The following is a 20,353-nucleotide window of genomic DNA, read 5'->3' as shown; positions in this document are numbered from 1 at the left end:
AAGGGAATTCTAAGGAAAAAACTCAAATTCATCCTAAAAACAGATCATACCTAGGCAGAACTAGGATCTCCTGTTTACCAGGTTGGTTTTTTGTTAGTTCACTCTTTAAAGGGTTTAACATTTTTCCAGTGCTCCAAAATATTTTTAAGAAACAAAAACAACAAACAAATCTGAAAGGCTTCTGTAATCTATTCTGAGTCTTTGAATCATTATGCTTTGGTAATACCCTCTGCTATCTTGTGCTTATCTTAGGGCTTTTATGAAGGAAAGTACATCCTGCCTGTGCTGCAATTCTTTTGCAAGTGCTACTCATACACAGTACATCCACATTACTTCTCCCATGGTACACACACAGTAGCAGTGAAGAAGTTGGAGGAAGGTTCAATAACGAGCAGAGACACCATCGGGGTTAGCCATCCACTGTGTTTGCCCCGGTACTAACGTCTAACAAAAGATCGCCTCTGTCTGTAGGAGCTTACTGTCCACGGGAGACCAAACACAAAAAAGCGAGGAATACGCTCAAATGCTGTGCCATGCCCTGGGCCACAGAACAGACCAGTGGAAAAGCCAAGATTAAAACCCAAAAAACTCTTCAGACAGTGTCCTTCCCAGGGAAGGATCCATGCCCTGTATCAACAAGGAAGCCAAGCACTTATATACTCACACCACACAGTGCAGGAGCAGCTGCCACCCCTCAAAATACTCACAAAGTCCTCATCTCCTTTGATAAATATGGACCTGCTCTCTCTTTGCAGTTACCGTAGAACATAACAGCTCTTTCTACTGTCCTAAAATTTATTCCCATATCAGACTGAAGGTTTTGTCTGAGCAGTTCTAGTTAATTCTGAAGTCTGGGAAATGCATGTCTTAACCATTTAATTACTTTTCAGTAAATATTTTTAGACATAAAAAGTCACTACCTTTTTTTTCCTGAGCTCTGGGAACATTTCAGGAATGTGAGACAAGATATATAGTTATTAGAAATAGGTATTTTGCAAGCCATTCACAAGTTTGCATCACTGAAAACACCAATAAGTTCTCAAAGAACTATACTACATTTCAGTTCTCAAAATTCACTATTAATCTAGTAATGCAGGCAGGCAGGGGCGTACATCTCTGCATCTTTCAGCTACCAAAAGATAAATTTTGTGCATTCCGTTCATGTTCCAAACTGTTTCTCATTATGAGTGGACTTCTCTTATACACGAAGCATCAGAGAGAGGTTTTGTTGTTGTTGCTTTTCTTTAGTACACTATACGGTAAAATCTGGATTTTTATTTTAAGAACAAGGTAAAAATTATTTCATTAGCTGACATATTTTTCTCTAATATACAGTTATTTCCCAGGTACTCAGTAACATCACTTTGAAGAACAGAATTATTCAAGACTGACTACACTAAAAGGGCACAGAAGGACATACGTACTGGTGATACAGCACTTACAGAAGCGAATGGGATATGTCAGCCTGGAGGAGCTGATGTGGTATATTAGAGGTGTTGGTGCACACTGTGAGCAAAGGAGAATGCCAGTGGCTCAGGGAAGAAGGCAAGGTTGAACCCTCAATTCCGTGCCAATTCTTTATTTCTCTATCCTTCTTTTGGTCCGTCTTCCACAAACATACCAAGAACCTCTTTCCTGATAATTTATGCACTGCAACTTCTTTCAATTTCAAATCACACCTTCATCCTTGCCCAAAATAATCTTCCTAGATCTTGCTTACAAGAGGATTTTTCATGAAGTACATTCACTTTTAAACCACTCTTTCTATGAACTTTCCCTATCATCCTCCACTGAAAACACTTTCCTGTGAAAGTATGTTGTGGTACAGAGCCAAGTGGACATCCTGTCCCAAAACGCAAAATAACAACCCTGTGTGTTTCGGAACTTGATTTTCAACTGACTAGCTACCAAGCTCACGGATATTAAATGATTGTATCCTTGTGGCAATACAACAGTGGCTCTTAAACCATTGATACGTTTTGCAAAATTTTATCAAAGCAGTTTAATAAGTTAAAAAACATTAAGACTTTTTTTTTAAAAGAGAAAAGAAAGCATAGGAGCTACCATTATGTGTGTTGCACCGTTCACCTAAACTCATAATATGTTTTTTGTATTCCTTTTTCTGTCACTCATCTCATTTATTCTCCTTCATGGTGTAATCCCCCCTAGTGTCTTGTCTTGTCTCCTGACAGGCTGCAAACTCTTCAGAGCAGGCACAATTGTCTTGCTTGCTATATAAATCAAGTTACATGTTAATGTTAAATTATAATGTTTTGACAGGATTTTTAAGTCGAACCTGATTATATGAAACAATAGAACTCTCTGATTTTTTTTCCTGAAATTTTCTTCTTTAAAAGAAATGATACCAGAAGAGGAGAAGTAGGGGTTTTATTTCCTATGATTTTTTTAAACTTATTGTTTTCCTCCTACCTGTCTTTCAGGGAGAGCAAGTGAAAAAAGCTGGGAGGTCATGGAAGGAGAAGGAAAAAAGAAAACAGTGTAAAGAATATAAAGACTAGGAAACAAAAACAAATTCTTAAATTATAATTTCCAAAACCAGAATGCTGAACTGAATTCCATGAAAATACCGGAATAAACACTTCCTTATAGTAGATTCTGCTGAATGCAAAGGAATTCTACATTATCTACCCCCCATTTTTGACATGCTCTAGAAAAAGCCACAATAATTTACACTCAATTTATCACTTAAGCATATCTATAATGAATAATCACAGCTGATGGCTAACTGACAGGTAAGCCACTGCATCTCTTCTCACTACTCATTCATTCTCTTCCTCATCACCACTTTCATTTTTTTGGTGTGATGATGGACATTAGTAAGAGTAATAGGAGGCTGTAAAGGACACAGACAGTGTTCCCTGACTTCTGGGTCTAGGCATTAGGGATTTAGACAAATAAGACTATGAAGAAGATACCACCAGTGGCTTCCAAAAAGAAATCCGAACTGATTTTCTGATTTCTTTGTGGATAGTTCTGGACAGCATTGACTGAGTGCTGCGTACAAGGGATTAGCCTGTTTTGTATTTTAGAGAAAAGATTCAGTCTATAGAAGGGATGGCTTTGGAGGGACCTAAAAGCAGCCTTCCAGTCCCCATGGGGTGGTGAACAACAAGACAGGGCCAGGCTCCTCAGGGCAGTGTTTGGTTGGAGGATGAGAGCTAATGGATATAAAATAAAATGAATCAGGAGAGGATCAGATTTTCCCCATGAGGACAGCCAGACGTTGAAACAGGCAGTCAAAACAGGGTTTTGCAGTCTTTATACTTGGAGGTTTTCAAGCCCTGGCCTAATAAAGCCCTGAGTAACCCCGTCTTATGTCCTAGATGACCCTGACTGGAGGAAGAGGATGGGCTACAGAACTCCTGAGATCCCTTCCAACCAGAATAATACTATGATTTCCAGGCTGCCCTTTTTAAAATATATATATACACACACACCTGTTGAATAAATGATAGTTATTCAAAAGTACCGAGGAAAGCCAATGTATTTCCACAGCGGTTTGCACATGCTCATGAATTTAAAAATCAGGACGTTCATTTGGTTGCCCATCTATAGTGCCATAACACCAGACATCTTTTATGGCCTAGAAACTGAACTGAAACTACCAGCCTGTTTTTACTGGACCCCATTATTTTGCCTATTTTGTTTTTAATAGCCTTATTGTGAGAAGCCACACATAGATCAGGAGCTATGGGGTTCTTTCAGTTTAGAAATAGCCTTTAGTTGTGGTGTTATTTTTTGCAGTCTTCATGCCTTCCATTGCATTTGCAGCATTACAGAAGTGACACATTCTCATGCATGCTAAAAGGCAAAGTTGTTACGAAAAATTCCTCCTTCTTGCTCTTTCTATCCACAATGCTATTACTCTTTTCTTATCCTGGGGGTAACATGAGGGTTTAGTCATATGCTCATTCTTTTCCAAGGCATAAACAGTAGTCCTGAAAGATGACTAGTATCTTTATAAAGAAGCTACAGTATGTGGTCCTCACAACACATGGTTCCTATTTTTGTCATTCTGATAAAAGCATAGCAATGTCTGTATTTTTTTCTTGTGATTTGGTGATTGTCAATGACCTGTATGTCAGCTGATACGGTTAAATCAGAAATTAGCACTCAGTCTCTTTAGAAGCCAGACACATGGACACTGAGCACAAGAAAAATTATAAGACAGTCCACATGATACGCCATTAAACAATGAAACATGTGACTGACTAAAAAACAGAGATACATCAGCAAGTTTCCCTGAGGAAGTTTATGGTATTTAACTCCTAAACATTAATTTTATTGTACTGTATGAGGAACCAATTAACTGAGAGTTTCATTTTTATCAGACATTGGAATTATTGTTCAGAATATAGACGAACAGCATATTTTAATTTTATTGGGCTTGGCTTGTTCATCTCACATATTTTTGCCAATTTTAAGAGGTAATTTGATATTTCATCAATAACTTTGGGTGCATTAATTTATTCAGAACACTTCCAGCAGCAATGAGCTGATGTGTAAGACACATACAATGTACCTATTGTATATTCAGATTTTTTCCCCCCTAATTGGATATGGTTGAAATAGTGATTAAAGCGCTTTCAAAAAACCTCATGTTGATGACATCTGACTGGGAACACAATATGATTTGTTACAACAAATTATCCACAGGGGAGAGGAGGAATAGGCAAAGAAAAACAATTCTCAGTCCCAAAATTTGGCATACTTCCATAAAAGTAACATAGGTATCAGTGAATAAAAGGCTACCTAGAAGCTTTCCTGAGAATTTGCAAATAACCTGGAACATATATTTGGGGTAAATCCCACTTCCAGAAATACAGACTTAGTAACTATTGTTTCCTGAGAAAAGAACATAAATCCGAAAAATCTTCATATAGTTTGGCTTCTTGCACACCTCGGTTTAGAAAATGAAGTATGTTGTTCTTCATCCTCCAGCAAAGAAACTATCTGGAATTCAACAGCTTCAATCATACTGAAAAACCTCAGGACCAATACAATGTACCACACTGCCATAAGTGGCTAGGCAACATTTCACTTCCTTTTTACTGTGATCATCAAATGCTTAAAGAAGCAATGGAGCAGTTTCGAAAATGAATCTTTCTTAGCACCGTTAATTGGGAAGAGCCCATCTTCTTTACAACGTTTGGATTATTCTGTGTCTTTTAGTGGAAAGCTAATCGTAAATAGTGCTTCAAATATAGAACCACAGAGGAACCATGGGGAAGCATTCTCTCCTGGTGCATTCTGCTCCTTACAGTTATTGAAGTATATCCAATCTACCACTGTTCTCAACTTAGCTCAACTTCTAACTTTTTTGTAAACAGCTCCCCAGAAGCAGACCCTCTTGCTTTCCCAAATCTTTACTTCATTCCTTCTATAATCTCTTATATAGGAGAGGCAATCATGCCTTAATATTCCACATACAAATCTATACGTATGTGCATTAATAAAAGGATCACGCTACCTACGACTAAAGAGCAGCCTCCTCTGAGGTGGAACTATGCGGTTTTCAAAGGGCAGGATACAAAACTTATCTTCTATCACTTACACTGTTTTTGTACTTTAAAAGCACTTCACAAATATTAATTAGCACTAAATAAATTCTAATTATTTCTAAGAGTGGCCCTAGCAGATCTGTATCATCTGGTGTGAAATCTGACTTCAGCAAAGTCAACAGCAACAGCTCCTCAGACCTCAGCGGAGATGACACGTCACTCACCATTGCTAAAATGCTGAGAGCCATATATATTACCCAGCAAGTATCACAAGTGAAGCTGAACCAGTAACAGCAGTAGTAACAAATGACGGGGATAAGGAATGCTGGATGACAACAAAAGGGGAAGGGTTAAATGACCTGAGCCAATCTGCATAGCCTCAATGTGGGAGAAGCTTTGCCACAGTTTGGGAAATGCAGTAGTCAGGCTCTGTTTGATTTCAACATCAGCTGAAATGGAAGGAGCTCACCTGCTGATAAAACTAATATACTTAGGGTACTGGGGTTAACTCCTAACATCTGCTCATACCCAGGTCACTCAGTTAACATGCCACTTTGAAACACCAACTCTTTAAAAGAGATTTGCATTATACTTCTATATAAATACTCATATTGTCTATAAAATAAAACACATATAAAGAGGTCTGCATAAAAATCAAAATACTTAAATTCCAAATAGCACACAATGAATGCATAACTAGGTATGAAGCAAATAATTAGGTAACCATTATTTTTCTTGCTAATTGTGGACTATGCAGTCCATCACATACTGCCAACTTATTTTTCTCATGTGAAAATAATGCTTTGGTTGTAACTAATAATATTAAATATTTTACACATCATGCAATTATATCTAGGTACAGAGGTTAAAAATCAGCTGGAACCATAGATTATGAATCTTTTTCTCAAATAGAAATGTACTCCTAATAGAAGTTCCTCCCTTTTTCTCTGCCAACTTTACCACCACACAATATGCCATAGAGAAAAAAGGGGAAGTGTCAACTTGTGTAAATTGTCCCTTATGTAATGCAAACCATCTGTTTAAAAAACAAAACAAAATGAAAAACGAAGCCACTCCCAAGCATGATTTGCTATGGAGAAAAAGAAAGAAAAGGAAATTTACTACATTGAATTGGAAGCCAAAGACCATGACCTGCCATGTTACCATGGAGGAAATATTTACCCCTCTCCTCCCCATATTTACCCAATTTTGAAAAATATTTGGGGAAGTATAAGTGAATAATTTGCTCTGCACATATTAGAGATTGATATTGTTGTATTCTCTTGATCATTTCAGCCATCTACAACGTTTTCAGTTAGCAGAAAACCAAGCAGAGAAACCTCTTTCTTTGCAGTGACAGACAGAATAGCTCTCACCCAGGGATGCTGCCACTGGATCGCTGAGTCCCTGACCACTGGAACCCGGCAAAGTATAGGGGGATAAAGTATTGGGATACTCTTGCCCTGTTCTTAGACTCTTCTTTAGGTATCTACTATGAGAGGAATCTAAATAGACCCCTGCTATGAACTGCTGTGACTATTTTTGTGTTACCTTCAGTCAAATCCTCAGAAAAGGAAGTATGTGTAGAGAAATCAGTCCTCTTCCTTTCCACAGTCTCTCTCTGGATAAGTCATTAGTCCATTGGGAAGCACTGGCTAGAGGATTCCTACCACATACGCTCTCTGGAACCACTGGGAGACATACATTTTACCTTCTGTTGCTCTAATGTGGACAGGTGAATCAGCAAGCATTGAATAAGTTAGTTTGCTTTCATCATCTAAGCTGAATGAAAGAGAAATAGCAGTATAACCAGGTATTCATAATTTTTTCTCTTTCACTGACCTGGAGGCTTGATCACACATTCTCTCCCAGCTGCAGCTGTGCTGGCTGAAGAGGCCACTATGCCCAGTCACAGCCCCCTGCCAAAGGTTACCACTGTGACCAAGCTGCTTCTTTAATCACTTCCCAACATGTTTCCATTAAAATGAGCCAGCTCAGTTTAAGCAGTTTTAACAGAAAATCCTTGCTATCCCAGCCTGGACAGAAGCAAGTTAGGGAGCACTTAACCAAGAAGCTTGGCCAGTATGTCAGAAGTTAGAGGCACAGGGATGAGCAATTGGAGGCAGTTATCTCTTCAGCTACTTGGCCTGCAGACAGAAGGCAGCAAGTAACCCAGCCATGAGCTGTGACCACTGACTACAGATCTGCAGTGCCTTAGATGACATGGTGATGAATCTGAGATACTCTTTTGCAGATCTGACTTTTCAAAGGGGCAGGGCATGTAACAGTATAAATGACCCTTTAAAGGTGTCCCCAGATGGACATCTATAATCAAGGTACTCAGCATCATTGGTTAGTTATGAAAATATTGGTTGTCACAAAAATTCCCTCCTGCTCCCCCCCCAAATTTTCACATCTCCCTTTTACTGAGAAACAGTATATGAAAATTATCATAGTTCTTTGTTATTTTTTACTGGAACTGAATTGCCCCATGTAGATTTTTATCGCTCCTAAGTGCCACGTGCTAATGCTAGCAAATAACAGAATCATCACTAGAGAATTCCTGTCAATCAGCCATATAAAGTAATTCTGAAAATCTATCAGTCCAGAAAACAGTTTTCCAAAAGGACCAGGAAGATGTAGAAGTGACGTTCCATTTTCATAAGGTACACAAGCCAAATTTAAAACATACAATGGCAGTCAGGTAAAGATGCTGGTAGAGGGATCTACAGAAGTTCACAGGAAGGCTTTGCATCCAAAAGAAAACTCAATGAAAGTTAAGCATTTAACATGCTCCGAAGCTGAGCGAATTAATCTGCTGTACGCTCTCTGCTGCAGTGCTACACTGGTACACATTTTAGCTCAGTTCAAGCTAGCATAGGTGACCGTACTAAAGTGCACAGTACAAACATTTGTTCAATATGCCTGAGACTTAGATCCCCATCACTCTTCAAAAGAAGATTTAGTGTCCTACATCACTCAGGTGCTTCAGAAAATTTTATCCAAAGCTCTTTGTTTTACAATCTACCACATCTTTGCCAAGAGGACTGATACACAGAAGGGCAAGCAGGGAAGTGGGAGAAATATGTTTTAATAGCCTGTCAAAAACATTACTTGATGTGAACATGTTATAGTTTTAAGGCAGCTACGTTTTTCATTGCTGCAAGCTTTCTAGGTGTAGCTAAATCCGTATATGCTTTTTTGTTTACACTAAACTGTGAGTAAAAAGAAAAATCCTTTGGACTACTTATCACTTTTCCTCAGCTTCTCAGTCAAATTCAGTCAAACATGCCAGGGAATCACCAAACACAGAGCTGTCTTTTTCCACTGGCTTCTGCTCAGTCCTAGACCTTGGCATGCTGTTATTTCCAAGCCTTACTGCCAGCAGCAGCAGCAACTTTGCTCTTCTTTCTTTTTCATTTTCAAGGTTACACAAACATGCGATGTCATATGTTCTTCATGGATGTGAGGAACTATAGGGCTGACTTGCAGCTAATGTACATGCAGTAAAGAGAAGGAAAAAAACCAACCTCAACTCTTTCTATCCAAACCAGACTTCATTAACATGCAACTAATTTAATCTGCCAAATATATCTAACAGGGTTCTTTCCTGACCTTTTCCAGGCCTACAGTTATGGTAGCATACATATTCAGTGTGGTTTTCAGTTAAACATTCTGTAAAGTGAATCGCTACTTCTCCCATTTGAGAGAGACTGAGTGTGAAATCACTGGAAGAACTGAATGAGCCTATGCTTTGGCACTGCAGCTGCTGAGGGATGTGAAATGTTTTGAACAGTAATTTTCAGTAGTGGTCCCAGTCTGTAAAATATTAGGAAAAGGGATTAGTGGCCAAAGAAAGTCAAGTTCGCATTCAAGTACTGTATCTACAATGTTACAGAAACTGAAATAGATCTGAAATTGTGGGCTAAGCCAGTTTAACTAGAGGAATCTTTTTATGCTCTAATTTTATGAAACTGCTGCAGTGGCAAGTCCTGAGTAACTCGAAACAACTGGTGAATTCATGAGTTAGTCAATGATACAGATGGGTACACTGAAATGGATATAATAAAGCTAAACACCCATGGTAGAGACAGAGAACGGTAGAACAAGTCAGTCCTAGATAGTTCAGTAGAAACCTGAAGTCAGAAGAGTTATACAGGCACAAATGCATGAAAACAAGTCTATGAAATTCATGCTCTAGCTAAGGCTATTCACGGAAATGGAGTTCCTCAATTATTCTTTAACTTGTATTTATTATTATCCTGTTGACAGGAACATGATATCCTATAGGAGGCTTAAATAAAATTTCCAACAAAATCTGGGGAGTATAGAGAACAATACAAATCTTTCAAAGATTAAAAATGTAGATGCTGTATTTTTTAGTGTTAGGCTCTCATAAATATACTCATAGTTTGTGTTAGTCCATCAAACTGAAAGGCATATGCTATCTTTGATCTCTGTGCAGAACCCCCGTTGAGATTAATGTGAGTTCTGTGTGAAGAAAGAGACTAGAATAGGCCCTCCGTTCACAAATAGTAAGCAGGCTGCTTCAGGGAAAAAAACATATTTTCTTACAACAGTGTTGAAATTTATTGGGAAGTTTCAAATAGCTTCTCTTCAGATGTGTGTACGTATGTGTGGTCATGAGCACGTTCACTTGTCAAAAAGATCTGTCAGAAAGAAGGTGCACAAATCTACTTGTCGTGTGAAATGTTTTGCTGTTACGTTGAAACACATACTTCATCTCTGACAATCTTTTCTCATACGATACCGACTAATTCTCTATTTTACACTCATCTGTGCAAGTTAATGGCTTTGTCCATCTGGTGAGAGAGGTGATACTTTCATACAGATTGGCATGACACTGTGCCCTATACCCACTTCCAGCTAAAAAAATCTACAGGACTTACTGCATCCCGCTTTGTAGCTGAAACCAGGAGGAAGAAGGAATCCTTGCTGTGCAGCTGCTGCTAGGGTTCGTTGGTCTGGAGGGAATACGGGAATCATTAATGGAGGCAGCTGACCCTGGACCTGCTGAACAGGAGAGGGAAAATCAAATGTGGAATTTTTTCTGGGGAAAATGTCTGCTTACATGCTTTCTCTTACTTCTGATCTGGGAGGTCAGGTTTGAATATGCTCCTCCATAATGGGGTGTTCCAGTAGCGTCAACTATTCAGCCTCATCTTAATTACCAAAGCACTTCATATGAATTACATTAATCCAAAATAAATCAAAAGATTCCACTAACGCACACCTATATTCCAATTAATTATTGCCCCCAACAGTGCATAATGCCTCACTTCTCTTTGACTGAAGGGTGGGCTTTTCTTCTCTTTTATTGCACTGTGTAACAAAATTTCTGTCACCCTGACTGAGCCCATACACAAAGATCCACGCACACAGAAGTAAAGTACAAAGATGTGCCTAAGTAGTGTACAGCACTGTCAGTACTATTTTTCTGCCCATATACCTACACTTATTTGTACATTTGAGAAGATAAAGTCTCTGAGATGGTAAGAAGAAAGGCTGAGACACTTTATTCGCAAATAGAACACAGCTATGTCTGATGTGTTAGCTGTTCAACTTTGCACAGCAACTGTACACAACCATGCAAGTCAGGAAATGGAAAATATTATATTGTAAGTGGATACTGCAGGGGACTTAAGACATGCAGAAATTAGTCATCAAAACTGGAAGTTGGCCATGGCACAATGTCTAATACTATTGCTTTTACCCAGTTCTGTCAGAGTTTTTAATTGCTAGAAATGGACATCATCTTTGCATTTCACACAGATGAGAAACAAAAAGTTTCCTAGATTAAAATGTTAAATGGCCGTTTTTAATTTAAAATCCCCACTGTACTGACCAGATCAGTCCATAAAGGGACACTGACTCATATGTTAGAAGAGGTCATGTACGTTTTTAATGGCACTGTAAAGCTAAGCATCAGAGGTGCAGATACGTTATTAAAGACTAAAATTTAGTTTGTGGTCGGTAGCCTTAAGAAACAAGGAGAATTAGGGTGTCAACAGGCAAGCTTTTTTGGCCAAAGGCGTAAGAAAGTGTTACTCCCTTCGTTATTGCCCGCATAGCAGAACTGGCAGAAGAGAACACGTGCCAGCTCCTTGGTTGTCACAGTTCAGACTACAGCATCTTGACTTAATTTTATTTTAATTTAATCTCCTGAAGATCCAGGAGATGTCTCGGTTCACCCAACACTGTTACAAGGCAGAAGAGCGATACAAAATTTGGGAAGGTAACCTCTTCATTTATGCCAGGACCTGTCAACACCTGTGTGTGTGCTGACTGCGTCTTTATAGTCTGAAACAATTTGCAAGGATGGAGTGCAGGAGCGCTGTTGACAGAAATTCTTGCACTGGGAGATTAAGGTTGGGTCTGAAGCTAGAGTAAATGTAGCCACACTCGCTGAACTAACTCGATGCATTTTTTGTTACTTCAGTATTCTCCTTTGTATTCTGGTCCTGTTAACTAGAAGACACACGCACTTTTAACTGGATTGTTGTAGAAATAAACCCACATAAAATGTGATTTCTTCTTTATCCTCACTCAGTCACCCTGGAACTGCCCAAAGTCTGCCTTTTCCTCATGTGTTTATTTTTTGTTTGTTTTGTTTGGGGTTTAGGTTTTTTTTTTTTAAGACAAAGACAAAGTAAGTATATTCTTTTAGCACAAAAATGAACAGCCGTGTGGAATTTTTGCATAGTACTCGTCTTCGGCAAAAAGCCACAGAACTTTTTTTAAAATGGTTTCCAAGGATGAAAGTGACTTTGCCAAGCAAAGAAGCTTCAAAACAGGACTCAAAAACACTAATAGAAAGACAGATGGTTCTACTAAGAGCTTTGCTGCCAAAAAAAATGTTAAAAAAAAAGTGAAAAAAATGGAGTGATGTTATTGAAGCTGACTGCAAAGTTCTCTGATGACTGCAAATACTCTTGTCCCACTGCAAGTGTTAACTCTGCCTCCAGGGCTAATATAACTAAAGCACCACACACACACAAATTGTCATTGCCAAGCCCACAATGTAGCACAAGTCTGCACTTGATTCCAAGTGACTGCCAAAAACACGAGCAAAACACCACACTGAAAAATTCCCATTTAGGAAAACATTTACCAGGAAAATGCCCTTTCTTCTTCAATCTGACTGCTGCATTACATTTTTTCAAATTGCTGCTCCTCTTTATCTCTCCAAGGGGCCTTATAACCACTAATTTCAAATGACACAACCCCGGTTACATTAAGGAGGTAAGAACTATAGAGTGATGAGGATGGTTTGCATGGATACAGAAATAACGCAGTCAAAACAATGTGATTTTCATTCCAGGATGGAATGTATGTAGCAGCACTCAAACAGCTACACTTCATTTTCTCCCAAATAAAAATAAGCGCAAACATTATTGTAATCTGATTACCTGACACAATACAATAGAAATTATGGACTCTTCATTTTTATGGCTCATTTAACTACTACATCTTAAACTTTTGTTATGTTTATTATTATTACCTAGAATTGCTAAGATACAACTGTTTCAAGTGGCACAGAACACAGGCCCTCCTTCTGAGTTTTACGTGAAGGGTATCTTCCTCTTTCCTTTTTTTTTAAAAAAGCTGTTACTACATCAGCTACATCTCTCACAAATGGTTTTTGTTATGAAGTCTACACACTTTCCAATGTTTTCTCAATGGTGACTTCTTGATACGGCATGTCTAATTTGAACGTAATGGACTGCAAATCAGAGCTGTTTTCCAGGCCTTTCAATTTGTTCTGCTAATAGACATATATATGTCCGTAAAAAGAACTACACCTTTAGCAATCCAAAAATGCATATAGCTGTCAAGATTCTCCACTTGCCAATCTCTCTACATGATTACTTCTTCTTAGCTGTAATTACCTGAAGGTAAAGATTGTAGTTTAAATCCTTACAAAATTCCCAATGGATTTAATGGGCTACAATTTCACCTTGTAACTTCTTATCTACTTTAGGATATTAGCCTGGATGATACTGACGGAATCTTCTAAAGGCCTGGTTTTTTCACTACACATCATATTGCCATGATGTCAATTAATCACAGAGTTCCCTGATTTTCTTTTAATTTGAATGCCATCACCACTTATCAGATTAACCAGAATTACTGCATGACAAACTGTAGAGGCATGGTATGCACAGAAAAGGCACGTGACATATATAAAATAACAAAGAAATGAATCGGATGTTATGAGAGCCGTAATATTCTATACAATCAATTCACTAGTCATGGGATTCATACTTTCACATACCTTTGAAAAATAATTTAGGGCAAGAGGGAAGCCCGTGATGCTATGAAGGAAGTAAAACCACACCACTTGACATTTAGTCTATGAGAAACATTCCCCTTAAGGAAGCAAATACACAAGAGGTCAAACAAGCCAAGAAAGCAAAGGTTCTCTAGTTCATAATGAGGACAGTAAGTCATCTGCTGTGGTGGCAAAGTATTTTAGGAGCAGAAAAAATTGCAACAAAGTTTCACCTAGAGCCCAAACCAAAATCAGGGACCCTTCATACTTGTCACTGAAACTCCAAAAAGGAGATTAGCCCTGAAGAACTCATCAATGAAAAAACCAGTATGAGCACATGACAAGCAACTAATAGTATAACTACTGTCCAAGTGGGAAACTGAGGCATCCAGAGTTGCTGTTAGAGATTTTCGACTTTGGGAAGTGCCTCACTGTATCTTTATTTGTTTCAGTGCCTTTGAAAAATCTGCCCTTAGATGACTTATCCTTATCTAAAGAGATTTGTTAGCAAACTTGGAACTGATTCAAGTTGTTGAAGTCTGGGCCAGCATCTTCACAAATCTGTGCATGTCCTTTATGACTTGACCATAACAAATCCAACAGCACAAAGACGTGCATTCAGTGTAGCCTCAGCTAGATTCCCAGCATTCCCAGCTTTATTGTAATTGTAGCATTTCCGCCTAAATTTTGGTCTCCTACCTACTTTTAGGAACATACTATGGTTACCACAGCTACCTAAGCTCTAAGCAGTATGTTTTTAACAGTTACCCCTACTGTTTGTTACTAGCTCCTGCTGTGACTTATATAAATTTAGATTGCAAACACTTGACAACTACAGTTTCTACTCTATTTTCCGTAAAATGTCACGTGCCCTTTGGGTCACTATATAAATATCTACAAAGACAGAACAGTTTAAGGAAACTAAGGTTGCAAAGTTAGGCATTCAAGGCTTAGAAAATGCCAGAATCAGGATAGTGTGCCTGATCTAATTTTGATTCTTTATGCCGATGCATTCTGACAGTCTTTAATTAAGTTCACAATTTTCCCCCTCACATGAATCTTGCTTAATCTAGCAGGCCTATATATATTTCTTAAGCAACATAAACCCATACTTTCAACAAATCTGAGCCCCCAACATAGCAGCTGCTATTAGTTTTATTTATTTTATCTTTATACACTTCCACCAATTTCATTTCCGCAGTTGCTCATTACATTTTTATTAGCATAAACCTTTATATAAGTTTTCCTCTCTCCAAGGTAAATATTTCAATATATTTCCCGGCATCCATATATAACACTTTCCACTGAGGGGCAAATACTTGTCTTCCGCCAACCCCTCATTCTTCAGAAGCAATACTATCCATTTCGGTGAGACTGGTGACAGAGTAACGAATTACTTAGTGTGAATAAGAAAGGCTGCTAAAAGCAACACTCCCTTCTCTGCAAACTGACAAAACTCTGAGCAGTACTTTACTCTTGAGCTGTTTAGAAGATGCCCTTCAAGAGCTGTATGAGCATCTTCGCTAAAATGATCTCTTACATGGCTTCTTCATGTAGAAGTGTGGCTAATTTCTGTTTTCATTTGAGTTATTCTCAGCTGTCTCAAAGAACTTCAGATTTTACATTCCTAGAATTGTGGATGTGCATGAATGATTCTTTTAACTTCACACTGGTGTATGAATATCTTCTTGCCTGAGACTTGTTTATAAGTTAAGCATCTCTCCTACTGTGTATGAAAGAATGTAACGTACATTTAACATGCGATAACATAAATCTGTCCTTCAAAAATGACATGTTTAATTGCATCGGTCCCTCTTCCTTGAGAAACACTTGGCTCATGGTGGCGCACACTATGCTGAAGGACTGGATTCTTTAATTAGCATATGTGTTGGCCATCTCTTTCTCTCTCCCTCACACCCCTCCACGTCTATCTTAAGGGAAATAAAAATATATGTCCTCATATAACTACAATCTGCTATTTTCCCTTACAGTGACGTTTAAAATAAGAAAAGAAAATGTTGTTCTCCTCATTCTCTTCCCTAAACTGACAGAAGCATGTCCTAAATCTATACGGCATCCAGGTAATGCAATGATCTCTCTCCTACTGAGTTTGAGGTGGTTTTTATGGGGTGCTTAGTGAGTGCTTAAGTTGCAAAACAGAAGGTGGATGCCAAGAAGCAGAGATGCAGAGAGGAAGACACTGATGAGACATACAGCACGCCCATGCCACCCAATCCTCTGACCTAACGCTTTGCTTTTACTACTGAGGAGCAGCTCACTCCCCTGCCAGACATACTGGTATAGGGGATCCCAACACAGGATTATGTGAAGGTTTTTTTCTTCATAATCTCTACCTGAAAATTCTTTTGCAGTGGATGATTTGGGTCCTAAATATTATTCTTCACTTTGCTGCATAAAAGGCTCACACAATTCAGACCAGTACTTACCAAAATTCATCCTGTCTGAACACCTCAGTTTACTCAGTAGTAGCACCTCGCTGTTCACAACTGTTTGCAAACAGTGATACTGATTGCAGAAAAACATGCTCTCATAGTGGCAATCTTTTAAGAAGAATAAAAAAGGCTATTTATGGAGATACCCCCCCAGCCCCCCGTTACAACTCCACTGTCATAGGAGAGCTCTATCTGGAGGGATAGTGTGGAAAAAAGTATTCATTTGATGGCATACGGAGACAATCCTTAAGGGTTAATAGTTGCTATGTATGCAACTTGGCTCATGGAAAATACAAGGAACAAACTTTCAGGAAAACTGAAATGCATCTCAGAGAGTTAAATAAACATTATTCATTTTAAAAAGGCAAGGCTTTTCAGGCTGGAAACTTTATGTCTTTCCTCAGTCCTGCAAGAGAATCCAGGTGTCACTACCAGCAGCCATCTCAAATTCACCTCATCATATAGCATGTAAGTACTACTAAATGAACACATGCTTAGCCTTCTTAACTAAAGTGCAGAGAAGGGCCTTAAACTGCCAAATATCACAGACAGTAGCTGTTTCCATGTTGATAACTTGCTTCCAAAGGCTCCCCTCCTCCACTTCATACTAGACAACAAAATGCGCTGGGGAGAGACAAACACCTCCAGCAGCACTTTGAAGGACATAAGCCGAAAGGACCCCTTGCATTAAGGAACATTTCTCAGATACTTCCAAAGGAAAAAGCTGTATTATTTATTCATTTATGTAACTAAAATAAAGAACTTTAGAACACTTCTTTTATATTTTATTTGGTATAGAAAAAACACACAGAGGAGAGAAAAGCAGTAAGACCACTTTTTCCCATTTGGGATGACAGGTAACAAGAAGTATTCATGATTATGCCACTTAGCATCTAAGTTATCTACATGGCAATTCTGCCACAAAGACATTTGAGCAAGTAGCCTAACTGAAAAGGAAGAGGCTACCTGAAATAAAAATAACATAAACTGGAATTCATTCCAATATGCAACTGTTTTAAGTCAAAAGCCTATGAGTTCATGCAGGAATGGCTGCTCCAGACTATTCAACACCCCACCGTGTGGGGTCCTCTGGCAAAACCCGGACTTTCAGAGCAAGCTACTGTCATTCAGGTAACAGCTACACTCAAAACAGTCCTTTCCAATCTAAGCTCAAGAGCAAAACTCAAAATAATTTGCTCTTTCCTTTTTATAGAAGAAAAAGATCCATTGTTTGGTTGATTGAACCATTTGCTTCATGAAGAGGTTGAAGTTAGCAGAGGACACAAAACTGGCTTTTAAGGTGATGAAGAGAGTTTGGGCCAAACTGACCTATTTCACCTTACTTAATATGCACAAAAATAATATGTTTCTCATGCCATAGCTTCCAAGCACCCAGGTGCCTTGTTTAAATGTTAGTACCCTTCCTAGAAGAATAAGTCAGGACTATAATGGAAACCTGCCACAAACTCACAGCTGTCAAAACTGCTGATTTATATGGTTTATTGTCCTCTATTTGCGCTTTTGCTGGCTAATAGCAACTTGCTCCTAAATATAACTGCCATGTAGCAAGAGTTAATCTGCAAAGTCACCCCCTTCAAACTGGAAAATCTATGAACTTAACATTAATGACTGATGCTACCTCACAGTGTATGATGGAGCACACATAGTTCCCAGACGTTTGGTTAATACTTTTCCCAATGAGGTCTGGGCCAGTGCTGATTGCTCTAGCAGTAAGCCGTTCAGTGAAACATTCGTCAGTGAAAAGAAAACAGGTGTGAGATTTCCTGATGTGTTTTTAAAGACAGCATGTAAGATAATTTCTTGAGCTGCACATGTGTACTCTTCTATAGTTAGCTGACGTATTATATATATTGGTTCGGTAATTCAAATTATAATGAACTGTGGGCATTTTTGTACATGCCGTAAAAAATCGGAGACAAAAATAAGTATACTTCCCTTGTCATTGCTCATATCAGCCTTCCAGAAGCCACCTGTATACTTTCTCCTTCTGATTTTCCACATTCTGTTTAAAGAGACTGAAGTTGCTGGGTTTTGTGCATGTGTGGTAACCCAGATCTCTTTCTTTTCAAAGTCACTTGTTTGGTATACCCAGTGCTCACATTTTACCAGATCAAAAGTCTTTGTGCAACAGTATCATGGACTGCTGTGAAAAGAGCTCTAGGAAGAAGGTCAGGCATTAACTACTGCTGTAGAGGAAGCAGGGAAGAGCAAACAGGACATTTTGTGTCAGCTCTGTGTTAAATGGGGGCTGTTTCTATCTGAGGCTGTTAGAAGTAACAGTGACAGATATAGCAGTCAAAAAAAGGTGTGCAGAATCTAGAGGACTTTTCCTGTAAGAGCACAGGGTTTTTTTTAAACATATACAGTGTTGACTCTGCAAATCTTAATATTATTGATCAATGGGTAGACTATAAGAACAAGTAGGAATAGGAAGCAAGGCTCAGCTAGGGTGAGATGTACAGAGCAGGGGAGAAGAGGAAAAGGAATCATCCAAAACTGACTTTTCAGGAACTTCTGTGAATGTTGGAAGTCAACAGAATCAGGTAAGGAAATACACTGAAGTATTACATGCTATCACAGGCAGCAAGTCTGTCTCCTTTTTGGACAGATAAATTCTGTGATCTAAGAGAAACATCCCACCTTGCTATCTCTTCAGCTCTTTTGAGGGGCCCTTGGCCTCATTCTGACACCAAAATATTGCTGTGAATCTTTTCATGCAAAGGAGGTAAACAGGACCATTAAATGCTTGGCTATAAACCTGCCCAAGATGATTTTCAGGTTGAGAATGCAGCTTAGGCAAAGAAATATATCTATTCTAGTTGTGGTTCTTACTCCTATGTAGACTGAAAGGATGTAGCTTTTGGGGTGTGAACCTACTCACTAAAGATTTCTTTAGTGCATCTTCCTCAAAAAATCAAGAAATGAGTGGCAAGAGCAAGGCTAATGCCATTATACTTAAGCAAGGCTGACTGGTATTTCTTGTCATATAAAGTTATTCAGAAGCATCTGTGTTAAGGCCAGCTACTACAAGCCCCCACTTTACCCATTGTTGATTTTTCCAAAACATATTCAAACACCAGTAACTAATCATTTTGATGTGTAAATTGCAGTAATATTTCTCCTGTCTACTGTTCAAAAAAAATAATTTTTTAACTTCTGAAACAGGGAGAACAGTTCTAATATGGAAACCACGGTATTTAAGATGGTGTATAGATGCAGGCAAGTACCATGACCTCATTTTTGACACAATGGTAAAGTCCAAATTCATGAATAGATCAATATCTAAGGCCTAAACCACTTAACAGTGGACTGCTGTCTTTAAGAGCCTCGTTATTTTATTAATGACCCTGAGGCACTCCTGGAGAAAAGCTGTGAATCAAGAGTAGTACTCAGCCTGTGGTTCAAACACTGCTTGATGAAATGAGGGACCGTAAAGTAAGAGAGGATGAAATATGCAGTAAGTGGGGATTCTGTGGTACTTCAGCGGAAAGTAAAAAGTTTGCAAGGCAAGGCCATCTCTCAATCCTTGTCTTCCTTCATCCCCGCCATGGCAGACGTGGTAAGTACCAGTAGCGGGAAGTGATAGCTCCCTAAAGCTTTCCTCTATTCCTGAAGTGATACCTCCCCCTCTAACGCTCTTGCACTGCATTATCACCACAATCTGGCCTTCTACTTCAACTCTTCCACTGCCACTCATTATGAGTCACCCATGACACATTGCTTGTAACGATTCTATATGTAATTACAGTAAAATATTTAAGCCTCATCAGCTAATATGAAATAATTCTACTTTAATAACCCTTAAGGCAGAAATCTTGCTTATTCAAATCAGCTGACACAGAAGACAAGGAGATCATCAGAATTCTGCCTTATAATAACTATTTCTTGTTTTGGTTTGGGTTTTTTGCACCAATTGCCTTAATACAATTTAAGGTAATATTACTATATAGAGAGGAAGGGGTATTCTTTCAAACAAAACCCCAAGGTTTCAAGATGCATTTTTCACTCATTATCTCTTTGACAAGTGGAATATCGTTAATTAAAACAAACACACCAATTTTGAT

The 20,353-nt window shown here is 38.6% G+C and overlaps 1 protein-coding gene across 16 annotated transcripts in view; it reads right to left on the bottom strand.

The window, feature by feature from the left end:
- The window catches only part of SOX5 (SRY-box transcription factor 5), a 722,172-nt gene that overhangs the window by 92,214 nt on the left and 609,605 nt on the right, over positions 1-20,353 (bottom strand). For 10 of the 16 annotated variants that reach the window (XM_064459677.1, XM_064459668.1, XM_064459692.1 and 7 more), the window contains one exon: positions 10,433-10,556. In XM_064459677.1, the coding sequence (XP_064315747.1) occupies positions 10,433-10,556 (124 nt within the window). The remainder of the gene's footprint in view (positions 1-10,432; positions 10,557-20,353) is intronic. The other 6 variants (XM_064459656.1, XM_064459703.1, XM_064459723.1 and 3 more) reach the window with 1 other exon arrangement.

Source organism: Phalacrocorax carbo, chromosome 1 (genome assembly GCF_963921805.1).
Source record: "Phalacrocorax carbo chromosome 1, bPhaCar2.1, whole genome shotgun sequence".
In the NCBI taxonomy this organism is placed as follows: Eukaryota; Metazoa; Chordata; class Aves; order Suliformes; family Phalacrocoracidae; genus Phalacrocorax; species Phalacrocorax carbo.
The sequence above is the reverse complement of the archived record's forward strand: the minus strand, read 5'-3'. Positions and strand labels throughout refer to the sequence as shown.